General features: G+C 45.2%; 1 protein-coding gene across 1 annotated transcript in view; it reads right to left on the bottom strand.

Moving 5' to 3' along the window:
* The window catches only part of NCOA7 (nuclear receptor coactivator 7), a 382,797-nt gene that overhangs the window by 208,515 nt on the left and 148,995 nt on the right, over positions 1-25,287 (bottom strand). The window contains exons 6-8 of the mRNA XM_030198488.1: positions 22,681-22,806; positions 21,920-22,104; positions 15,221-16,215 (exon numbers count right to left, since the gene is read on the bottom strand). Of these exons, the coding sequence (XP_030054348.1) occupies positions 15,221-16,215; positions 21,920-22,104; positions 22,681-22,806 (1,306 nt within the window). The remainder of the gene's footprint in view (positions 1-15,220; positions 16,216-21,919; positions 22,105-22,680; positions 22,807-25,287) is intronic.

Below are 25,287 nucleotides of genomic sequence, written 5' to 3'. Positions count from 1 at the left end.
ATCACTTCTATATATGGAAAGCCTACATATAGGATTACTACTTGCATTTCACAAGTTTCCACAATAGACAGCTCATATTGTCAATTTCTGCAATTGCAAAGGCTTTGTTCAGAACCAGAAGCCTTTGATATTCAAGCTTATGTTCTGGCTGCAAGGTTCAAACACAGGGGATACCCATGGTGAAGTATTCAGAAGAGATATTATAAGGCCAAAGGGCAATATAGGGAGGAAGTTCTTAAGACAAGACATAAGGATATGCAACCACCAGATTTAATTTGCACCCTTAGGTTCTCCCACTTGGCTCGTAATATTCAGAAAATCATTACAAAACATTGGCATATACTACAGTCTCTCATGATTGTTTTAAAGAACAGCATCCAACTACTGCGTATTTACGAGAGAGGAACCTTAAGGATAAGTTAGTTTCCTCAACACTTCCTGCATAGACACAGCAGGTGGTTGCACATTCAGGACACACTCCATGTGGATCTTGCACTGTTTGTAGGCATTCACTTTCCCTTACTATTTTCATCCATCCTTCTACATGTAAAACGTTCAAACTAGATTTCGCTAGTAATTGTAATACATGTCACGTGGTGTACGTTATTATACGTCCATGTAAACTTCTTTATGTAGGAAAAAGTAAAAGGATGGTCAGGGCAAGACTGATCGAACAATAACAGCAGCATTAGCAGACATGCTACCTCTGCACCCAATGTGGAACACTGGTTACAGGCAGAAAATGATATTGATGATTTGAAGTTTATCGTGATCATGGCTGTTAAAACCAAGGTGGAAAGGGGGCAATACTGACCTCACTCTCCTCCTATGTGCAGAACAGAGACTCATTTCTGAGTTCAATACAGTTCATCCCTAGGGTTTAAATCAAGAATTAGACTTGTCTTTTTTCCTGTAATTGGCACTTCACATTAGACAATTTATTACAATTTATGTCAGGTCTCCTAATTATGTTATGCTTTGTTCTGACTGTGTAAGTGTGCCTGGTGTTTCTGAACATCTTGTCTGTGTTGTTAGTCTCCTGTACTGGTTGCACTGTGTATCTTTTATCTTTTACTTTTAAAGGTCTGGTAACTATGACAGATGAGCTGTTTTTATCCCTGCCCTTTGCATGAATTCCTTTGATTTTGCATAGCAGCCTGAGACATACGTCGTTGCTCGTGTCATCCTTTTTAAGAATTTGCATAACAATGTTTTTGAGCCCATCATTATGCATTTATAAAAACTTCCTGCATATTTTTAATACGATATCTTCAAGGAACATGCTAAGTACATAATGCCTCCCACCAGCATTTTTATGATTTATTTGAAAATCTTTAAATGACTTGTTAGTATTACAAGAGATTTTACATAGTAATATAGTAGATGACGGCAGATACCTGACCTTGATTTGTTCTTGCCATTTTCAGGGCACAGACTGTAGAAGTCTGCCCAGCACTAGTTTTGCTTCCTAATTACCGGTGTTGCCACCCAATCTCCATAAAGCTTCTGTGGATCCATTCCTTCTGAACAGATTCCTTTGTGTTTATCCCATGCATTTTTGAATTCTGTTACTGTTTTCATCTCCCACGGGAGGGCATTCCAAGTCAGTGTGTAGCTAGACACTGAAGGAGAAGGACATACTACAGGAGGCTCTGTGGTTAGAGGAAGGGAGGGGCGCAAGGCCTAGCTCCAGTGGTGTGCTGGAGCAGGCTCTCACAGGCTCGCAAGAGCCGGTTGTTAAGTTTTTAAGAATTTTGGGAGCCGTTTGTTAAAGTAGGGCCCTCCATGGCTACTTTAACAACTGGCTCTCAAAATGTGGGCTTGGGCCCCTTGCTGAATTCTCTTACTTTGCTGGTGGGGATGCTGAGCCCTGCCAGCCAAGTAAATAGACTGCTGCTTCTCCCCGCTCCTTGTTTCCAGCTCTGGGCAGCAGGCTGAGACTTCTCCAGCGTGTGAGAGAAGTTCCAGCATGCTGCTCAGAGCAAGACATTGGGAGTGGTGGCTGCCAGCAAAGGTATGCCTAGCGTGCCCGCACGAAGGGAGGGAGGAAAGAGAGGCAAGTGTTGCTTCCCCCCCCCCCACCCCTGGCCCTTCCAACTGCAGAGCTGGCTACATCTGGAGAAAGAGACTGTTGTTAAAAATTTACCAGCACACCCCTGCCTAGCTCCCTTCCCAGCCATGAGGCAGGGCTCTGGGGAGCACTCCTCAGGGCAGGGCCCGGCTCGGGAAACGGCCGGGCCCAGCTACCAGGAGAGACGGAGAAGCAGCTCTCAGCCGAGCCTGGCCCCTGGGAGAAGAGAGCGGAGTCCCCTGGACCGTGGAGCCTCGAGGTCCAGGGGGGACAGTAGACCCAGCACCCCTCCCATGACCCAGCGGTTACCGGGTAAGGAGCACGAAGAGCATGGGAGAGGGAGGCAGAGGGTGAGGGTCCCGCAGGCCCAGAAAGTGGCAGAACAGAGGATGGAAGAGAGTCAGGAGCTTCAGCCGGTGCTGGACCCGTTGTACAGTGAGGATGAGTGGTCTGAGGAAGAGGAGGAGGAGGGGGTAGGGCAGCTGGGAAGCAGCAGCCCAGATTCTTCAGCCAGAGGTATCGTGGACAGGGTGAGGAGGATTGAAGCCCTGGGGAAGGAGGTGGAAGTACTGGGGAAAAAACTAAACAGGGCTAGAACCCTGCAGAAGTTGGCCCCAGCAGCACAGAAGAGTCTGTATGGAAAGGAAGAAGCTCGTTTGAGAAAGCAGCTTTGCCTGAAAAGAAAGGTGTTGGACTCCCTGAAGAAGGGCTCTGATAACCCTTTAAGGGAACTCTATATTACCAGGGAAAGATTTCAACCCAGGACAGTGCCAAACCAGAATCAGCCAGAGGAAACAGGAGAGTTGGTATCTGAGGATTGTTTTACAAAACACCAGGTTGCAGTAGATAATGTGGTGGGGACAAGCAGTCAAGACACTTTACAATTTATGAAGAATCTAGCAACTCAGAACCCTGCAAACCTTACCTTAGAGGCAGCTGCCAGGGAAGAGAGGGAAGGAGTTGACGAGACCTCGGTGCTGCAGAGACTATGGCTGAAAACACAATGGAGTTGGAACTCAGTCAGCCTACACATTCTGCTGTCTTTGAAACTGAGGACGGTGACTTGGGGTTTTGTGTTATTTCACAAAAAGTGCCTGCACTACCCAACACTGATGCAGGCAACAGTTTGACAGGGAAGGTGAACACTGGAAAGCAAGCTGGAAAGCATACTGACATTGGGAGTGTGGACACTAATGAACAGCAGGTCTTAGGGCTGCAGACACAGGTGAGCTTAGTTAGCTCCCTGATTGAGGCACCAGGTTTACAGCCACAAGTGGTGGATTCAGCAGCACAACCAGGCTCAGGGAATCCCCAGCACAGAAGGGAAGATGAGATAAACTCTGGCTCTGTAAAAACTGTAAGCAGCCTCACGCGGGACCTGCTGGTGCAGGGAGAACAGAGCTCTCCTCAGAGTGTATCAGCAGTCTCTCTGACAGAAGATATTGCTGGGGGATCTGCAGCCCAGGCAGAGGGAGCTCACTCCCAGGGAAGCATTGTGAAAGCTAAGGACTGTTCAGAACTGGTTATAGATTCCAGGGGGCTCAGTTCTCTGGGCACTGACTGTGGGCAGGGGGGAGGGGGAGGGGATGATGTTCAGGATATGTTGATTTGTGATGTGAGGGAGGGGGGTAAGGGGCAGAGGGTTTGGGGAACTGTTCTGTTGGTGAAAAAGTTGGTGAACGGGTTGCTGTTCCAGTTTGTGGAAGGGGGGAGGGGGTTGATGGGGAGATGGTAAGGGAAGGTAAAGGGGGTGGGCAGGATCAGCAGGTGGGGGGGAAGGGATCTTCAGGCAAGGAAGGGATAAGCTCAGGGAGGAGGGGAAGTCAGTGGAGGCAGGGTCAGCCCTCCTTTTCAGATGTGGTTAATAGGGAAGGAGGAAGAGGGAAGGGGCAGTTTTCCTATAGTAATAACACAGATGCTGGGTTCGGGGGAGGTAGGGGTTATGGGCAACCGCCCAAGAGAAGGAATGTGGTCCAAATCAAGTGGGTGGGGGAGGGGGGAATGCCTTCACGTGATACAGTGTTGAAACTAGTTTTGGGGTTAGGGTTTGTCCCAGAAGACCTCTATGCCTGTATTCATCCAGTTAATCTCCCAGAATACGATGTCAGTTTTCTGACCCAGAGAGGCATGGAGGTCTTCTGGGAAAAGTATGAGGGGGTAAGAGGAAGGGGGGATTGGAAATGTTATAGGGTAGTTCCCATCAGTCGGCCAGATCTGGTGCAGGTGACTCTGCTAGTCCGTAACGAGTCCATCTCAGGGGCAGACTTGGCCTTTTGGCTGCACAGGTATGCCGAGTTGAGGACTCCATTGACCAAACTCCCGGATCCAAGTAGAGTCTGGGCGGGGGGGGGCTTTGGTTAAACTTCACCAGGTAGGGCAGGTAGTACAACACATTCCTTCAGCGGCTTTTATTGGAAGGGACAGAATCCTGTGTTTTTACAAGGGACAGCCAAGACAATGTTTTCGGTGTGGGTCTTTCCGCCATTTTAGCATGTCCTGCCCAGTACAGCAATGTGCTAAGTGCGGATCAAAAGATCATCCCACCGAAGAGTGTTCTTCAATCAGGTGCAATCTTGTGGTGGTCTGGGGCATGCCTTCCGGGACTGCCCTAGGGCGTCGCATAATGGGGGGAGGGAAGAGGAGGTGCAGGAGGAGGGGGTGGGGGGAGGGGGGGTTCAGGGTCAGGATCAGGGGGCAAGGGGGGCACAGAGGGAGGTTGTGGAGGTGGGGGTTCCAGAGGCAGCAGCACAGGTGGGGAAACAGGGGCAAGGGCTGGAAGGGGTAGATGAGTGGGCCCAGGTCCCAAAGAAGCAGAGGGGGGTGAAGGGGAAGGGTAGAGGGATTTCAGGGGGGTCAGGAGAGGGGGCTCGGCAACAGAGGGAGACAGGAAACCGGTTTCAGGTTTTGGCAGAGGAAGAGGAGGTGGTGGAAGAAGAAGGGGAAGGGGTCGGTGGGGTTGTGGGGGGAGGGGAGGAAGGAAAGAGGAAATTAGAGGGGGTGGAGGGAGAGGGGGGTAAGCGTAAGAAGAAGGGGGGGAAGGTTAGGAGGATGGAGATTAGTGTGGAGGGTGGGGGTGGGTTGGACGGGGAGGGGGGAAGAGGGGGGGCAGGAGAGGGGGAGAAGCTTATGAGGCGATCGGATAGAATTCGAGCTCTACAGGGGAAGGATCACAGGATTGAGAGGGGGAAAGTTCAGGGGGTGGGAGGGGATCAGAGGGGGGAGGGGGGGCAAATAGAGGAAGGAGGGCGGAGGGGTTTGTCTTTGTCTGAAGAGGAGGGGGGTTGGATGAGTCTAAGAAGAAGAAGGGAAGGAAGAAGGGAGGGGGGGGAGGGGGTGGGGAAGGAGGGAGGTTTTGAAGCTGGGGTTAGGGATTGGGCGGAGGAAGAAGTGGTTGAAGGGGTCTGGGCTCTAGGTAGGGGTGATGTGAAGGAAGCAGTTCAGCAGGAAGAGGTTGGGAGACAGTCATCTTTCCCTACATAATGGCAGGTATTATATTATTATTTGCCACTCTGAATGTGGCGAGTGTGGCCTCCCAGAGGGCGCAATGTTTGGCCTTTGAGGGCCTCTCCACGATCCAGGCAGACTGTTTCCTAATCCAGGAGACACGCTTGCAAACTATGGAGGCGATCAGGCGTGCGAGGAGGGCCTGGAGATGGGGGCCTTCGGTTTGGGGCTTGGCAGGGGACAGGTATGGGGGGTAGGGATATTATTTAAAACACATAAGGTACAGATTCAAAGGGTGATGGAATTAGGAGTAGGGAGGTGTTTGGTGGTGGATGTTTTGTGGCACGGGGTGGCTTCCCGGATTATTAATGTTTATGGGCCACAAAGTAAGAGGGAACGTTCACAGTTATTTGGTAAAATTAAACCATATTTATACACGGCACGTCAGGTGGTTTGGGGGGGGGGGGGATTTTAACACCATTTTGAGGAAACAGGATAGTGGAGGAAGGGCAGCGCAGGTGAGGTATGATGGGATACGGCTAGCTGGGATAATGAAAGGGGCAGGGTTGGTAGATGTGCACCTTGAATTTTCACCAGAGGTGGAGGGTTTCACATTTGCATGGGGACAGTGTAGGAGCAGGATAGACAGATTTTTGGTCCGGGAAGGGGCATGCGTTCGGGGGCCCAGGTTGGTGGACGTGGACTTCTCGGACCATAAACTGGTGTTGGTGGAGGTGGGGGGTTGGGCGGGACATAGGCCAGGGAGGGGGTTATGGCGGCTTAACCTTAAATGGGTTACCGATGAGAAGGTCAAGGAGGAATATCGGGCCTTTTTGGGTGACCAGCTTTCGATCCAGGGTATTTTTCCCTCCATTGGAGAGTGGTGGGAGTTAGTGAAGAGGCGGACAAGGTTTTTTTTCACCCGTCAAGCTCGGAGAGAAGGAAGGGAGAGAACTCGGCTGGGGACTGCCATTAAGAAACGAAGGGACTATCTACTCTCCAATGGAGGGAGAAAGGAGGATATTCTGGATTTGCAGGAGCAACTTGAAAAGGTCCAGTATAATCGATATGCCTCCTTGGTCTATGAACGGGACTTTGGGAAATTGGTCAGCCCAGACCCGTTTATGTGTTGCAAGGAGCGGAGGGAGCATAGGATTGTGGGGGGTTTAAGGGACATGGGAGGGGTAGTTCAGGTGTCGAAGGAGGGGATTCTAAAGGTGGAGGAAGAGCACTTTGCACGATTTTTTTCAGATAAGCAAGTGGATAAGGAAGTGATGGGTCACTATATTGCGGGGACACCGGGGGTGGGAAGGGGGGGCCCGTCTCTTCAGGCCCTGTTGCGCCCCTGGTCGCTGGGGGAGGTAGAAGAGGCCATTGGGGCCTTAAGGAGGAAGACAGCACCAGGGCCAGATGGACTCACAACAGAGTACTATCAGGCATTTAAGCACCTTCTGGCCCCAATCCTGCTGCAAGTCTGGGAGGCTGCACGTCAGCAGGGGGTTTTACCCCAATCCCTGACCGAGGCGGCGTTGATTCTTCTGAATAAGGGAAAAGATCCAGAGTCCTTGGCCAACTGGCGTCCGATTGCCCTGCTCAATGGTGATCGGAAGATATTCGCGCATATGCTTCTGAATAGGATGAAGGAGGTGGTGGTGGTGGGGGGGGGGGGGGGGGGGGGGGGTGTTGGCAAGTTCACAGGCCTGTGGGATTAAGGGGAGGGGGGTTCTGGAGGCAGCGGCTTGGGTAAGGGAAGGTGTGGAACATAGTCGGGGGGAAGGAAGACTAATGGTGGCATTAGATCAGGATAAGGCTTTTGACAGGGTACAGTGGGTGTTTCTTTGGCAGGTTTTAGAGCACTATGGGTTTCCTAGGGATTGGGTGGCTCAATTACGTTTATTGTACACAAGGGCACGGTGTTTTCCCCTGGTGAACGGTTGGAAAGGGAATAGGTTCGGGGTGACAGCAGGGGTGCGGCAGGGATGCCCTTTAAGCCCGGTACTTTATGCTTTTGCAATTGATCCCTTTGTTAGACGGCTAGAGCAGGGAGGGAAGGAGGGACTTCGGGGGGTGGAGGTGTGTACAGGGTCTCAATTAAGGGTGGTGGCTTACGCTGATGATGTCACGGTGTGGGTGGCGGACACAACAGAGGGGGAGAAATTGAAAGGGGTCATTTCTGGGTACTCACAGGCTACAGGGGCTTTGATAAACTTCCAGAAAAGTCAGAGTCTGTGGGTGGGTCCTCCAGGGGGCTCTTTTGATTTGGGAGGGGAGTTTCCGGAGGCCATTAGCAGACTGCGGGTATTAGGGGTATATTTTGAACAGGGGGATTATGCAACCTTTAATTGGCAGCGGTGCATACAGGGAGCTAAGGAAAAGGTTGACAGATGGAAAGGGTGGAGGATGTCCATGACTGACCGGGTTCAGCTGATTAAATCTCACCTGGTGCCTATGTTTTTGTTTGTCAGTTATATTTGTTTGTTGCCAGTGCATTGTTATACCACCCTATATAGTGTTTTTTTTCAGATGTTGTGGGGGAATCGGCTGAACCCGGTCAAGCGTAACATCACATACTTGGCCCGGGAAGAGGGGGGGGGGGTAGGGATGGTAAACCCTGTACTTTTCTTTAGCTCCCTGTTTATTCAGTTTAACCTGGGAAGGGCACTGGACAGAGATCCGCCAGGATGGGCAGGTAGCGTTCTGTCTTGGTGGGAGAGATTCTGGCTCCCGTGGAAGTTGGGAAGGAGGGTGGGGGTGGTAAGGAAGGGGGCTCCGGACCAGGTTGGGTACTATAGGCCCTTAGTTCGGCTGGTACGAGTTTGGGGAATTTTGGCAGAGGAAATAAAGACAGGGAGGAGGGAGGTATGGGTGGAACGGGTGAGGTCCCAAACATTCTCATCGCCCCTGGTACTGAAGGATGCACCTGGTCCAGTGCTGAGGCAGGGCTTGCGGTTGGTGGCCTCACGGAGGATCCCGCCGAAATATAGAGACATTGCTTGGCTGTCTTTTCACGGGAAATTGTATGTCAGAGGGAATATTAACTACAGGAATGTGCAGGAACGGGATTGCCCAAGGGGGGAGTGCGTGGGGAGGGAGGAAACGATGGAACATTTTTTACGGGAATGCCCTTTTACACGAATGGTATGTGGCAGGGTAGCAGCATTATTACACATCCCGAGTTTTAATTCATATTCATATGCAGATTGGGTTTACGGGTGGCAGGGGGGAGGTGGGTGGTTAGATCCGGTGACGGAGTTCCTCATCTCGGTGATACTCCGGTTTAGCCTCTGGATGGCTCGGTGTGGGGTCTCCTTGCACCAGGACTACCGATCAGCCGACAGCGTTAGTTGGGAGGTGGTTCGGGCGGTCCAGGGGGTAGCCCAGTGGGAACGGGTGGCGGAGGGGATAGCAAGAACCAATGTTTGGTGGAGGCATGTGCACTTGAAACCTCCATAGAGGGGTTGGACAGTTTATTTTGAATTGACTTCGAGTTTTATTTGAATTTTATGTTCATTTAATTTCATTTTAGGATGGGTGGGGATTGACAGTGTATATAGGTAGATAGGTGGATTTAAGGTGGGGGACTTGTTTGTATATATTTGGTTTGGGGTTATATGTTTCTGTATGGCTTTGCGTTTCTTTTTTAATAAAAGAGTTCTCCAAGTATCCATCACTCTTCTCCATGAAAAAATACATCCTGACATTTTTCCTGAGTCTGCCCCCCTTCAACCTCAATTCATGTCCTCTAGTTCCTCTAGGTATTAGTCCATAAATTTCCCCGTGGTGATATCCTGCATTTCTGTTTAATGGGTTAGTGGCTAATTGTTTAGGTATGCGTGATGCACAATAATTACAGATGCTTTGGCCTGTCATTATACATTTATAAAAATTTCCTGCATGTTTTTAATGTGCTATCTTCAAGGAAGATGCTATGTGCATACACCTCCCACAAGCATTTTAAAGATATATTCGAGAATCTTTAAATGACTGTTAGCATTACAAGAGGTTTTAGTCCATAAGTTACCCCAAGGTGATATCCTGCGTTTCTGTCTAATGGAATAGCGGCTAATTGTTTATGCATGCATAACGCGCACACATCTATGCATGCCACACAATAATTACAGATGCTCTGGGATATTTTTAAATGGCAGACTGATGGCGACACATTAATTCTCATTATTGTACGGTGTAATTACAGATTGTCTTTTAGCACTTGGGAGTTTTGTTGTTTTAACTTAGCAGATAACAACTGTTTGCTGTCCACCTTAAGCAGACCTTTTTAATAGATTTCTGTGCAGCCGCTTGTTTGGCTGGGCTTATATGTACGTTGCACATTTTTTATGCACTTGAGATATTAATGCTTAGTTCAAAGCTGTTTTTTTTTTTTTTAAATGACTGTATATTGTTTGTGGGCAGGTATTAGAGTATATAGGTTGTTTATAATGTTCTTTTTAAATGTGCTCTTGCACTCACAATTTTTCATTTTATCCAGTTTAGATGCTTTGTATATTTGTGATGGATCAATATTAAGTGCTATCTTTAGCATCCTATTGGCTTGATATAAACTGTACATTTTTTACCAGGGGCCTCAAATTTATGTGTGGCCTTGTTATACATGATGTATATTTTTTAATACAACTTGTGATTTGTTCTTTTCGTCAAGAAGTCTGGTGTCTTAGTACTATTGATACATACATGCTTTTTAAAGTTTTTATTTATGTTTTTAACTTGTCTGGCTTTTGGTTAACCAATCGTTATATGACTCTTCAGGTCTACAGCACTTTTGTGTTTCATGGAGCGCATTTCCGCTGAGGAATTGGTATGTAACAATTCTGCATGGACATTTTATGCAGGTCACTATCCCCTTCCTTCTATTCACATATAAAATTTTTTTGGTGTCACACCTCTTTTTATTGGGTCACTATACATACATTTTTGACCCTAGTTCCTTAAAAAATGAACACGTCACTTTTCATGTACCTTTTTGCAATATCGTTTCTATTGTACTTATTATTTCACTCATTTGCTAATATTTATGTATTCTGTTGTAATTATGTTTTGAGAGGACTCCTGATGAAGACATAGGCCAAAACATGGACCATGCTGAGTTCACCTATAAGCACATGGTCATTTGCATCTCATTCATGTGTTGTCTTCAAGTGCTACTGTACACATTTAATAAAGGACTTTGTGCTTTTATCCTGGACTATCGCATTGGTCATTCCCACCCTCCTTTGCTATGCTCTGCTGAATCTAGTCAAAAGCTTGCCTCCTGCTTAGACTGGGAAAGCTGGCTGAGGCTTTTGGGCCTGCTGAGGAGGGTGAGGTGACAGAATAGTGGGCACTCTTTTGACTTTGGCCTGAAAACCTCTGGGAAATGGAGTCCACAGCAGGAAGGGACTTGATGGTATCAGTCCTCTTCTTTATGAAGTCTGACATCTTTTCCACCTTGTCCACAAAAAGGTTGACTCTTTGGCAAGGGACATCCACCAACATTTACTTAACTGCTGGCTCTAGGTTTGAGACATGCAGCCATGAGAGTCTGTGCATGCCAATACATAATGCAGATAGTCTGTGTGCCAAACTGAAAACATCACAGGTTGCCCTAGACATGTGCTTCCAACACTCCTTCTGCTTGGCTACTAGCTGAGAGAGTTCAGCGGCTTTCTCTGGAGGCAGAGTGTTTGCAACCTTCATCACATTGTACACCAAGTTCTTCAAGTAAGCTGGTAGAACTGGATGCAGGAAAGGAGCATCAAGCCCTGAATACCTTCCTCCCAAAAGACTCCAGAGTTAGAGAATCCCTGTCTGGGGGAGCCAAGACATGGATCCTCAAGCTTCTGGCTCTTTTGAGGGTGAATTTGACAACCATGGAATGGTGTGGAAGCTACTGCTTCTCGAATCCAGGAGCCTTCTGGACTCTATACAAAGAGTCTACTTTCTTTGGTATAGACCGTATACTGAGAGGGGTCGCCCAGTTGTCATCTGTGTACTCTTAAGGATGTCATGCACATGCACTGTCACAGCCTCCTTTGGATGGGAGTCATAATCAAGGACTTCCAACATCCTGGCCCTGGGCTCGTCATCAATCTCCAAATTAAAGGGGATGGCCTCAGCCTCTCTCTCAAAAAACTGAAAAAGGAGAGTTCCTTTAGAGGAGACTCTCCTTTTCTGGAATAGAGAAGGCAGACCAAGGTAACCCTCCTCCAAGGGCTCCTCTAATCCTAGATCAGACCCCCAAGAGTAGTCCATATTAAATTCAGCGAAGTACTCATCATGAGTCGGTGCCTGCCTCGGACCACTGGACACATGACCAGGCTCTGGGGGCAATGTTGATGCATCTCCAGTGTCCGGTACAGCTCCTGAAGCCATAGGGACTAATGCCTTTGATGCCAATGTCGATGGACTAGACTTTGGCATGTCAAAAAGTCTCTCATGCAGGGCCGCCCAACTCTTCTGTGTTCTCTTCTACATTTGAGCACAAAGAGAACAATGAGAGGACATGGCCAGAGCCCAGACAGGCTAGGCACATGTCATTTGGGTAAGCCACACACATGGCCCTAGCACAGTCTGTGCACTGCTTAAACCCACTGGAAGGTCTCTGAGACATCACGGGGAAGATGGCTGCAGCAAAATCAAATGGCTCAATTATAAAGGTTTTTTTTTTTTCTTTTAAATAAGACCTGGGCCAGGAGCTCAGGTCAAAACAAAGAAAGCTTTTATGTTCAAACAGTTTTATTGCAACCAGATAGACATCATCAAACATAACTGTGCATAATACAGATAAAGAAAACTTTTAAAAGGGCTGAAAAAAAAACTAAAGAAATACAGGGAACTACTGAAAATAATAAAAACAAAATAGTCCTGTGCTACTGACTAAAACAGAGCAGGAAAGCAAGAAATAACTCTGTGAGGAGAAAAAACAGCCACGAGACTAAAGAGACAAGTTTTCGCTGCTCTGCGGATGAAAGAGAACTGCAGACTAGAAGTAATAGAACACTGGGCAGTATCTGCACCAGGGTCCCACGGATGAGGTCACCGATATGTGAGAAGTCCTGCTTGTCCTCGGAGAAATAAGAGTTTTCAGCCTGAAGAAGTTACCCAGCGTACTATCTGCGCAAATTTATTTGAAACCTGTCCTAATACTGTCTCCACTCTGTCTATATACTTTTAGAAGCACCAAAGAAAACTAAATATTTTCTTTTCCTTCTATTTATGAGGGCTTTTTTTATATGTAAAACTTTGTGAATTTATATCAGACTTATCACCTGTAAATTTAATTCTTTAGGGAAGCCCGTCTCGATATCTCTGGTTTGTACCTAAGGCAATGGAGGGTCAAAATTACTTGCTCAACTTCATAGTTCGCAGACCCCCTGCTTCAGAGCTGCCAAGTTACCCAACTCTGAGAGGGAAACCCTTTAGCCAATTCTGTTTCTGAACTAACATCCCAAATCAGTGAGCTATTTATGGTCCCTGATTCTACTCACTGAAATCAGTGCTACAAGTCTCATAATGCAACAGAATAGGGCTGAAAGTGAATGTGACTCAGGAAGTGTGTGTTGGGGGGGGGAAGGAGAGGGTGGCTGAGAAAAGAAATGGGAACCCTTGGTAGGGTGTTCCACAAATGCCAATACAGTGTTAATCTGGCCCTGCCCTCTCTCAGTGAACCACAGTGCATCTTCTGATTTGAGTACCCCAACCACCTTCCCCTATTCCCATTCTAACTTCTCAGTGTCATTTCCACATCCTCAGTCTTCCCTCTTTCAATGCCCTCCTGCCCCAACCTAAATAATCTCCTTCACCTAAATCATCCTCCCTCGATGCTCCCGCCAACTTCACAAATTCCTACCACTTTTCAGTGACTCTCCTCCCACCATAATCATCCCAGCAGTTCCTGTCAACCTTAGTGTTCCCCCCCACCCACTCTGATACAAGCACTAAATTTCAATTGTCATTGGGGATATTGAAGGGACACACAGGTGTTCCTCATCCCAATTGTGCTAAGTGTTGATGTTTGTTTGCACCACCCTTCCTCTGTTTGCAGTATGGTGGATGCAGCTGTTTTAAATAGTGCCCAAGTTTTTAGTCATTTTGACAAGCACATTTTTAGCCCTGTCTGACAATGAAAATAGAGGCTCTATATTCAGAAGCATTTATCCGGGTAACTTGTTACCCGAATAAACGCAGCCGAGAAAGATGTTCAGTGGCATTATCCAGATAATACTGCTGAATATCTTTATAGACCAGCATAGTATTATCTGGATAGTACCGCTGAAGATATTTACAGGTTGCCGTGGAATCATTCTGATGGCACCATGGGAATCTGGGGTGGAATTGGGGCATAAGAACATAAGTGTTGCCATACTGGGACAGACCAACAGTCCATCAAGCTCAGTATCCTATTTCCAACAGTGGCCAATCCAGTGGCTTATCCTAGCAGCATAAAATGCAGAGACCCAAGTTATCTATGTAGTGCAATTTCCAGTTACGCCACCCGGATAACTTAGGACAGCAAAAAAGCTTTCTTAAGTGTATTCAGATAACAACTGAAAATTGTCACTACCCAGATAGTGCCAAATACTCACCACAGTACCCGGCTATACAGTGGTGGCCACTATCCAAGATTTCTTTCCCACGTTAGCTGACATTCATTTAAAAAAAAAAAAAAAATCGCCAACTACCATGGGTTGGATAACTGGGGAAGAATTTTTGTGCATGGAAAAATATGAAAGAAAACACAATTTTTTTCTAATATCACAATTATGCAGACATATCCCCAGGGGATTTAAGGGACGTTAGGGAATATTTAAGACTCCAATTATGGAGCAGTAAGAGCCACTGAAGCTTTTAGTGTGAGCTTGCTTCACGAAACCCAAAGAGGTATTCTTTTAACGTGACCTCAAACCTAAACCTGGAACGGCTCAACAGATGTCCTGAAACAGTGGATACTGAACCTGTTCTGGGGAATCCCTAGCCAGTCAGGTTTTCAAGAAATCTGCAGTGACTATGCGTCAGATACATTTGCACGCACGGGATCCCCCAGGACAGGTTTTGAAACCACTGCCCTGAAGTATTTTCTGTGAAGTACACAAACTAAAAAAAGGTATGCAAAAGCAGCAGTGCTCCTGTTTCGGTTTACAGAATTTAGATAGGGCCAGTTTGAAATTGCTGATCAATTATAGATGTTTTAAATTACACATGCTTTAAAGATTCTACTCGTTTCAGATTTTAATTACCAAGGACCTACAATAACAGAAGGGAGCATTTAATGTTGCATGTATGAGGAAGCTTGGGTCCACCCAAGTAGGAGAATATTATATCCCAAATCCCTCGGATTGAACATCACATCTTTGCTCCTCCTTCGCTCCTCCTATATCAGCATTCATCCTACACTTTTCCATACGTGCATGCCATGATGCTCATTTAATAAAAAAAATGGCAACTTGTAAACTTCCTTATGAAACAGCAATTATAAAAGACCATCTGAATATGGTGTAGTGTGACAATTTTACAAAATTAATGGTCTAATAGCTCCCCCCCCCCCAAAAAAAAAAAAATAACTAGAGGCAGTTTTTTTTTAACAGAAAGAGATGTGGGCAGGATGCAAAATTGATTTATACCAATCTTAACAAATCATTTTGATGCCCTTTCTCCTCTCTGAAACAATGCCTAACCAGGGAAAGCAAGAATAGGAAGAAAAAGACATACCTTCTATTGGTCCCTGAATTTTTTTCATCAGCCACAGTTTGATTTCCGATTCACTATCCATCGGCATTTCGTGAACGGTTTCTTCAGATGAGGAAGACAACAGAGGCTCAGCACAGACTTTCTCATCTGTTGCAGCCAAGCCATCTTCCGCATTACACCTGTCTTTACCTGACCTGCAGGCAGCAGACGTGTGACTTCCACCTACAAGAAGTTCTGAACAGCTGCACATAAAGCCGTCATCCTGTAAATCACCATTTTCACATACTTCAGTCGTATGTGGCTGTTGAGGACAGAGCGACTCTTCCACTTTTTTACTGAGACAGGAGTTTATGATTTCTAATTCGCCTGACTTCTTCTGTGTCTTGAACAAAGTTTCCTCCTGATCTACTGGAGAACTGTCAGAACAGCGTTCCTGTGGTACCAAACTTTCCTCTTTCTTATACTTTTCTAAATATAGGACCTCTTGGGATTCACAGTCTGGCTGTGCACCTGAGCCACTCAACATGGGCCGCTCTCCTTCTACCTCTGTATTTGAAAGTTGCAATTTGGATTTACGTGATTCCTCTGGCTCACCTGAACTACTTCCAGCTGTTGCAAAATTTTTATTACTCACTTTATCCCTTGTATGAGAGAAAGGCTCTTCCAACTCAGTGAATTCTTCCTTCTCTGTCACGGACTGATCTTTGGTTGTGGAAACAGGAAGCTCTCCAGTCTCTGCTGGACATTCGTCTGAGGGCTTGCTGGCTTTATGTGTCATGGGAAGATTACCACAGAATGGCTCAACAGTCTTTGAATCAGTCTCAGCAGAGCCGTCCTTAGGCTTTAAGACCTCAGAGTCCATAGGCTTCCCCGTGTCAGAAGGCGTTCCTGTTTTGGAATTGAGGGTGGTGCTACTGGAGCTCCCATTCAGCTGCTTCTTTTCTTTACCACGAGACTTGAATCTGCTGAAGGGGTTGATGTCCTTCTCCGAGGAGAGGTCCTCCCACTCTCCAGGCCTGTACAGAGGACAAAGATCCTTTGGTATGTCACTGTCAGGAAAAAATGTTGGATGGGTATGGAATGTTAAAAACAAACAAAAGAAAAACTTGAAACCAAAAACAAAACACAGGTGGCAAACAACTTAAAAATGACTAACAAAATGAACTTAAAATGAGGAGCAGTATTTAAAATGGTTTTTAAAGAAACTTAAGTCAACAGAAAGCAAACATGGTAACCAATGATGAAACTGTGGGAGATACTGATTATGAAAGAATTAGGAACACATTCTGGGAAACTGACATTGTATGGTAATCATTTTCTATTTCTAAATAAATCACAACTTTAAACATGTCAATGCATTTAGGTGCTATATCCATCCAGGCTCTTAGCAAACAAGATCTCTAATGGTTCCCAAATCTATACTGGTAGCACACTCATCTGGACTGATTTTCATTGGTGATCTGGTATATGAAACTTTTTGCCAGCATATTCACTGTGGCTATTCAGAAGACCAGACTGGTTTGGTGGATCTCTGAGAATGCATTGGGAAACACTCTGTGGAAAAAGTGGTGCAATAAACCATCTATTAAGGCAGTTTTCATACCAAATACTGGTGGGTTATACTTGGGCAAATTGAGGTAAGGGGTGAAAAGTAAAGCAAAAAAGCTACAGCAAGCTGCAGGTCGCTTCCCCAGTTTAGGAATAGCACTTTTTGCACCCCAGCTTTATTTTTGCCATGGCTATAACTTCCAGAAGGGTCAAACACAGCACAAAAAAACCCTCCTAGAAGCACAAACCTGTGCCAAAAATAAATCAGATTCAAAGGCACTGGAGGACGTTTGTCTTTCCCTAATGGTAAAAAGAATCCCTATCCTCGTGCCTCATGCTTGCCTCATCTTTAAATGGAGCTGTTATGATCAGAGACTCACTGGTCAGAACAAACAGATTTGAATTTTAGATGTATGTAATTGCTCTCCTTTTCAAATGCAGGCTTAAGGCAAGTTACAGACATGTACTGTAAGTAGATCCTGCTCCAGAGGGCTTACAATGTAAGGGCTAGATTTAATAACCTGCATTAATTTGCATTTACCACACATTCATGCAATTAACATAACCTCACTGACAGTAATGGAGCTAATGTTAAATAATATGAGTTAAATTGCATTAACATGTTAAAATGCTAATGTGTGTTGGTAAATCTAGCCCTTAGCATGCACCTGAGACACAGGAAGGTTAGGTGAATGCCCATGGTCATAAGAAGCTTCTATGGGAGAAACAAGATTTGAATCTTGACTTCCCTGGTTCGTAGGTCACTGCTCTAACCATTAAGCTATTCCTCCACTCCAGTGTACTTGCCTTACAGCTGAAGGGAATTTGCTGGTATGTAAGTTTTATATATTAGTACATTATAAATTTGTTCACTACCAAATACATTTTTTTTGGGGGGGGGGGGGGGGGGACTGGGGGGGTGGAAGGCAGATGCTGCACTGGAACTACATGCTCTCCGCTTCCATACAGTCCTCTCACTTTCCCTTCCCCCTCATTCTTCTTCCACCCTTGTTACAGTCCTCCTTTCTTTTTGTAAACCCTGATCAGTCCAAAGATGCCTTCTCCTCACCCTCTCTCCCAAGCCTAATTGAGGCTCAAGATGAAGCCTGCTTCTCCCAGGCCTGATTGGACCAAAATTTTTGCCGTCTCCACTCACTGAAAAAATCTGTCTCAGGTGAGTAGGAGAGTGGATTTTCAAAACCCTGCTTATGACGATTTTCCACAGACAAAATAAAAGCTACTAAATGAACTGATAAAGAAGCTCATTTTCAAAGCATATAGACTTACCAAGTTATATAGGTTACATGTAACTTTGTAAGTCTATGTGCTTTGAAAATGAGCACCATAATCTAACAGACTAGGAAAAAATTAATACAAATACTTAGCCTATTTTTTTGAATGGACTCTTTTGGTTATATGCATGGTAGATGGATGTAACAAAATAGTCCATGACTATCCTGCAGAACAGGTGATAATTTACTTCTAATTCCCCTCAAACATTACAGCCCTAAGACATAAACTGAACACTATGGACCGGGGTGCAAAAGAGACAAGGATGTGCTTAAAGGCCTAGGACAGAGTTTCCCAAACCTCAAATAAGGTGGCAAAATCCACTGTCACAGCTCTAGATGGGTAATCCCTTGGCCCACAGGTGGGCAACCAATGTTCTACTAACCCAGAGGTTGGGAGGGTCTCACCTGATGACAGGTGAGTCACTCCTGGAAGAGTGGAGGCTAACGAAGGGCTCTGAAAATAGCCCTTGGGAGTAGGCCCAGCAGAATTGGGACCTGGTGTGAAGCAGGAACAGTCAGAGGCAAGGCTGGAGGCAGGGCTGGGCTGGAAAAAAGGCCAACCTAGAAGCAGGGCAAGACTGGAGACAAGGCTAGGTAGGATAGGGCTGGAGACAAGGCAAGACTGGAGGAAGGATAAGGCTGGAGACAAGTGAAAGCTGGAGGCAAGATAAGGCTGAGGTCCTATTGCAAAGGCAGCACTGGAGTGTCCAGAACTGGCCTAAATACACTCAGGCCCATGACATCATCTCCAGGCACCCTGGAGGATCCTCCGCCGCTGGTCCTTTAAAACCTTAAATCACAGTGTGCATGCAGCTGGAGGAGAGCCAATAGGAAAGGGAATGGGACTTGATACACCGCCTTTCTGTGGTTTTTGCAACTACTTTCAAAGTGGTTTACATAGTATATACAGGAACTTATTTGTACCTGAGACATTGGAGGGATAAGTGACTTGCCTAGAGTCACAAGGAGCTGCAGTGGGAATCAAACCCAGTTCCCCAGGATCAAAGTCTGCTGCACTAACCACTAGGCTAGTCCTCCACTTCCAGGAGCCACATGGCGCCCTCATGTGCAAAAGAAGGCAGAGTGATTACCCCACTGCCCCATAGGATGATCTGAGACCCTGGGAAGACCCACGTGACTGGACCCTTCCTGAAGCAGAAGGTAAGTCGGAGAGTGAGCCACAGAAGAGGTCATGACCCATTCTTCATTGAAAATAACACATATAGGGCACTGTATACTAAGGCACACTAGCATTTTTAACGCGCCTACAATTAGCGGGTGCTCTAACCGTGTAGGCACCTATAGGGATACTGTAGGCGTGCACACATGGTTAACTGTTAACACACTTATAACGCGGCTTAGTAAACAGGGCCCATAGAGTTGAAAATGTCATCTACCTATGTTATTTTCCTCCCCCGACTTCTTATCTGCAGATACTTCTTATCTATGTAAACTGATTTGAAATTTGTCCTCTATTAATCAGGACCACTACAATTCAGGAAAATCACTAAGAATGCCCAACTGCAGATAGATAAAGCTGGCCCGAAGAAAAAAAAATGTGCCTGAAAGAAAATTAGGCACAGGGTCCTCTGCAGAAAGAATTCACTCATATTTCCCCGAAGTTGTCCTGTGACAGACTCGCACATTTTCCCTTAAGTGTAACATCAGGCCGAATAGATAGCTCAAATATCACTACAGTGGACATGTCATATTCTGGACAAATGCTACAATATGAAAGGCATTTTTATATTACTTGCAACGTAACCAGATGTTTACCTATGCAGGTGCATCTCTATGGAACTTGTTGCCATCTGAACTGAGTAATATTCAGAGTTTTCATTTCATAAAGCCTTAAAAACTTGGCTGTTTGAGAAGAGTTATGATTTAACCTTGCACTGATTGTTTTATGTATGTTTTCTTCCCTTCTTTTGTTGACACTGGTGCGTTATCATTATGCTTTATATATTACTAGGAAAAAATGCCCGTTTGTGAGCGCAATGAAACGGGCGCTAGCAAGGGGCCCCCTCCCTCCGAGCTACTTGCCTTGTTCGCTGTGGCGTTTCCGTTTCGGCCCTCGAGTGTCATAGCTCCGCCCTCGACGTCATGACGTTTTGATGTGAGGGCGGTGCAGACACTCCAGGGCACACCGGATATCTCGGGCGCCTCAACTTCCGTGGAGGCTTCAGAACGTTGGGGTGCCTTTTATATAGAGAGCCTAGTAAAAAAGCCCCGTTTCTGATGCAAATGAAAACGGGGGCTAGCAAGGTTTTCTTCTGTGTGCATGTGGGAGTGTGTGTGTCCCTGGCCTCTGCCCTCTCTCCTCCCCCCTCTGAGTCCTTCACTGTTACAGAGAGAGCGATTTGATTTCGTGCTTTGCTGTGTTTTCCTTCACTGACTGTTTGTGTTACAGAGAGGGCGGGGCAGACACTCATGGGGAAACTGGATATCTCTCCCCCTTCACACTTCCGGCTGGAGGCTTCATAGAACATTGGTGGTGCCTTTTATATACAGAGATTGTAATGATTCCTTTTCTTGTGTTTCTTTTCCCCTAAATTTATATTATCTTAGAACATAAGAACACAAGAATAGCCATACTGGGTCAGACCAATGGTCCATCTTGCCCAGTATCCTGTTTCCAACAGTTGACAATCCAGGTCACAAATACCTGGCAGAAACCCAATTAGTAGCACCATTCCATGCTACCAATCCCACGGCAAGCAGTGGTTTCCCCTATGTCCATCTCAATAACAGACTATGGACTTTTCCTCCGGGAACTTGTCCAAACTTTTTTTAAACCCAGATACGCTAACCACTGTTACCACATCCTCCAGCAATGAGTTCCAGAGCTTAACTATTCTTTGAGTGAAAAATATCTCCTCCTATTTGTTTTAAACGTATTGCCATGCAATTTCATTGAGTGTCCCCTGGTCTCTGTACTTTTTGAACGAGGGAAAAATCGATTCACCTCCACCCGCTCCACACCACTCAGGATTTTGTAGACCTTCATCATATCCCTCCTCAGCTGTCTCTTTTCCAAACGGAAGAGCCCTAACCTTTTTAGCCTTTCCTCATATGGGAGCAGTTCCATCCTCTCTATCATTTTGGTCGCTCTTCTTTGAACCTTTTCTAATTCCACTAAATATTTTTTGAGAAACGGCAACCAGAATTGAACACAGTAAAGAGGATGAGGTCGCACCATGGAGCGATACAGAGGCATTATAATATTTTTGGTCTTATTTTGCATCCCCCTCCTAATTATTCCTAGCATTTTGAACATTTTAATTTTGCAAATCACTTTAGAACAATCTCTGTGTTAAGTGGTATATCAAGTCAAAAAAGCAAATCAAATCAAGCTGTAAAACCCATCATTTGAGGCCATATTCTATTTGAGATATTTCTTTTTCTTGTTTTTAATTTCTTACAGCTTATGCAACATTAAGACAAATTAAAAAAAAAAAAAAAAGAAAAGAACTGTTCTCTCAGATTCCTGCACAGAGAAGGAAAAGTGGAGGAGTAGCCCAATGGTTAGTGTACTGGACTGAGAACCTGGGGAACTGGGTTCAATTTCCACTGCAGCTCCTTGTGACCCAGGGCAAGTCACTTAATCCTCAATGGCATCAGGTACAAAAACAGACTGTGAGCCCACTAGGGACACAGAAAGTACCTGCATGGACTATTTAAATCACTTTGGTTGTACATAGAAAGGTGGTATATGAAGTCTATGACCTACAACCTTTTACCTTACAGCCTACTCTAAACAGATCTTGTCTGCTGCATATTCTGACCTCAGCTCACGAGAGAGAGAGAGAGAGAGAGAGAGAGAGAGAGAGAGAGAGAGAGAGAGAGAGAGAAGTGCATAAACAATAAAAACATGTCTTACGACGGTAGAGCATCTTTCAACTTCATGTGGGAGATGTCGCTGTAGAGTGCTATTGAGACCACCTCATCCATGGGACAGATAAGTCCATACTCCTCACAGCCATTTTCAATAACTAGTGGATCCGACTTGTGTGGGTCGAACATGACGTTGTTAGGTGTGACAATCATAACACCACCCACCACGCCCTAGAAAATAAGTGTACCCAAGCGCTAATAAAACCATTAGGCAGAAATCCAGTTAGAAGCTTACACTATGGGAACTTTTCAGTTTAGGAAGCACATTCTTGAGGATCAGAAAGTGTGAGTAAACTGGTACATGCGATGTTATTTATAACCTCTGGCCTTAGAAGAGCGAGGCAATGAGCTGTGAAATACATTTGTGATGTGTTATCATCCTGATGCTCTGTAATTAAGCCAGCATGCTTCATGCTAATTTTCAGCATCTGAGCATAATAGCTGAATAAAATGGATTGCCACTTTCAGAAGGGCAGCTTGTAGCTTTCAATAGCTCATGACACTTCCAAATGTGGATGGACACAGTTGCCTGGCTTGCTCCAGTTGGAGCCATTATCAGCAGGCCATGTCTACTTCACAGAGCTGGGCACATAATTACCCAAAAATATGGTGCATCTAGTAGGCATATGTGCAGAACATAGCAAAATGTCTGCCTGTGTTATATGCTCAATTTTATTAATGTGTGATTAAAAGGAACAGCAAGCCCCCAACCCCTTCATTCAACATAAAACAATAAGTTTCACATACTTTGCCATCCGTGATGTATCTACAGTTCATTTTTAGAAATTTCACCACCAGTGGCTCCTCCTCTTCTGAAGTGGATGACACAACTCTTTCAAGGGGTTTTGAGGCCCTCCTTGCCAAGTCAGCATCCTTTAAAATAAAATATTTCAGTGTCTCAATTTCTATCCATTTTAAAGGAGGTATTATTTTGGTTAAAACTCATGGCCATGCAAAGTACACTTTAATCTAACACAGAATACAGAACACAAAAGTGTTAACAAAAGCTATCTAACTGAAAGACAAAGAAGGAGTCTGTCCTTTAATCATTCAACAGTACAGAAATATCTGACTCTTATTCACTAAGCACTGGATTTTTATAAGGAAGTCAGTTCCCTACTAGCACTATACTAAGAAGAGGAAAAACATTTAGAAGGTTATGCATCAACCAAAGCTTTCAGGCATCAGGACAAATATATTTTTCTTTTATAAAAAAAGAGTGGCATTTTTGATATGACGTATATGTCCGACTTTGGACATTCTGCACAAAATGTCCATAATCCAGATAGAGAAACAGAGAAAATCAAGCCGTTGGGATGTAGGATGGGCCAGCATGTTTACTAGACAGGTCCTCCAGACATCCCAGGAGAGCAGGAGGCACTGCAGTGGATTTCAAATAAAAGTTCCCAGGTACACATCTCACTGTTGCTCTCTTATCTTGTCCGCTGAGCCCCCCCCCCCCCAAAACCCACTACCCTCAACTGTACAGCACTACAATAGCCCTTATGGGTGAAGGGTACAGTGGGTTTCTGGTGAGTATTGGAGGGCTCATCACAGTTTCCACCACAAGTATAACAAGGAGGAGGAGGGATAGGCCTAGATCCACCTGTCTGGATTGCAGTGCACCCACCACTAGACTACTCCAGGGACTTGCATGCTGCTGTAATGGACCTCAGTATAACATCTGTTGCTGTCACAGAGGCTGGTAAGTAATGTTTCTAATCACTTTTCTGGGGGATGGGTGGGAGGGGGTCAGTGATCACTGGGAGAGTAAGGGGAGGTCATCCCTGATTCCCTCCAGTGGTCATCTCGTCATTTAGGGCAACTTTTTGTGCCTTATTCATTATTAAAACAGGTGTAGCTCAAAACGTCTTAGTTTTCGTCCTGGAAAGTTTTGTTTTGTTCCATTGTGGCTGAAAAATGTCCAAGTCAGGCCCGCCCAACTCTCACCCTTAACATGCCCCCTTGAGATTTGGACACACTGCAGACGAACAGCATAGAAAAACCTCTGAAAAACAGGTTTTGAAGATACAGATTTAGATGTTTTTGTAAGAAAAACATCCAAATGCTGCTTTATGCCACTTTTTAGATGTTTTTCTCTTTCGAAAATGAGCCCCACAGAAACTTTGAAGAGCAAGGAGCATTTAGTGCTTGTTTCTAGTTTATTTTGCTCACTTCTTAGAGAAGGAAAGTTTTTTTTTAATTATTATTTTAAAAAATCTTTACTTAAGCAATTTTTATCAGTAAAACATATAGCATTTAATGCTGAGATGTGATCATAGAATCTTAAACAAAACATTTAAATCAATACATGATAATAACTTATGTAAAATTTAAACAGAGAAAGAACACCTGTTGTAAAACTTATTGTTTATTTCTGGTTGTACCTGATTTATGCTTCCATAAGGGTAAACGATGAGAGAAACGGAGGTTAGCTTAGTGAACTGAAAGACATCATACATATTAGGTTTGAGCATTGTTACAGTAATTGTCCAACGTAGACCATACTTTCTTGGATTGCAGGACATTATGTAGCCGAAGAGGATTGGCTGCTTTGCATCATCGAATCGCACATATTTGAGACCACCATTCAAAATAGTTAAGTTTAGTATTGTCTTTCCAATGTAGGACAATCAGATGCATTGCTACAGCCATCAGAACATTAAATAATTTGGTAAGTTTTTCAGGAATACTGATGTCAGGGCTCGAAGATCTAAGGGTGATACTGTAGGTAATGTGTGTAGATTTTTCTAGAGAGATTTTTAGGCTCATTTTTGAAAGAGAAAAATGTCTAAAAAGTGGCAACATTTGGATGATTTTTTCACCCAAATCAGTATTTTCAAAACCCATTTTTAGACGTTTTTCTACGAAGTCCGTCAGAAGTGCGTTTGAATTACAAGGGGGCATTTTGAAGGCAGGATTAGGGCTTGCTTAACACTACAGGACATTTTACAGCCATAATGGAACAAAAAAAAAAAACCCCTGTTCAGGACTAAAACCAGACAAAAAGGTGCCCTAAATGACCAGATGACCACTGAAGGGTATCAGGGGTGACCCCCTAATACCCCCCCAGTGGTTCTGGTAGTCAGTAATCAAGATAATTCTACAGTCGTTTCATTTAGATTTCAAATATAGGGCTAGTAGGTGGCTAGATTTATTACTTTCAGGTAAAAGTTAGACTTTTGTAAAGAAATGCTTGTTAATGCTGTCACGAAATGCCTAGCCACTAGCCTGGGGTTACCTTGTGGCCACCCAGAGGGTCTATCCCCAGTACAGCTCAGGTCTGCCTGCACCTGCCGCCTATGCTCCACGCTAGCACCCTCCTCCCACCAACTGGGTAACAACTGCCTCTGG

The sequence above is a fragment of the Microcaecilia unicolor genome, chromosome 3, assembly GCF_901765095.1.
Source record: "Microcaecilia unicolor chromosome 3, aMicUni1.1, whole genome shotgun sequence".
Classification (NCBI taxonomy): Eukaryota; Metazoa; Chordata; class Amphibia; order Gymnophiona; family Siphonopidae; genus Microcaecilia; species Microcaecilia unicolor.
Note: the sequence above shows the minus strand (reverse complement) of the source record. Positions and strands in the feature narration are given on the sequence as shown.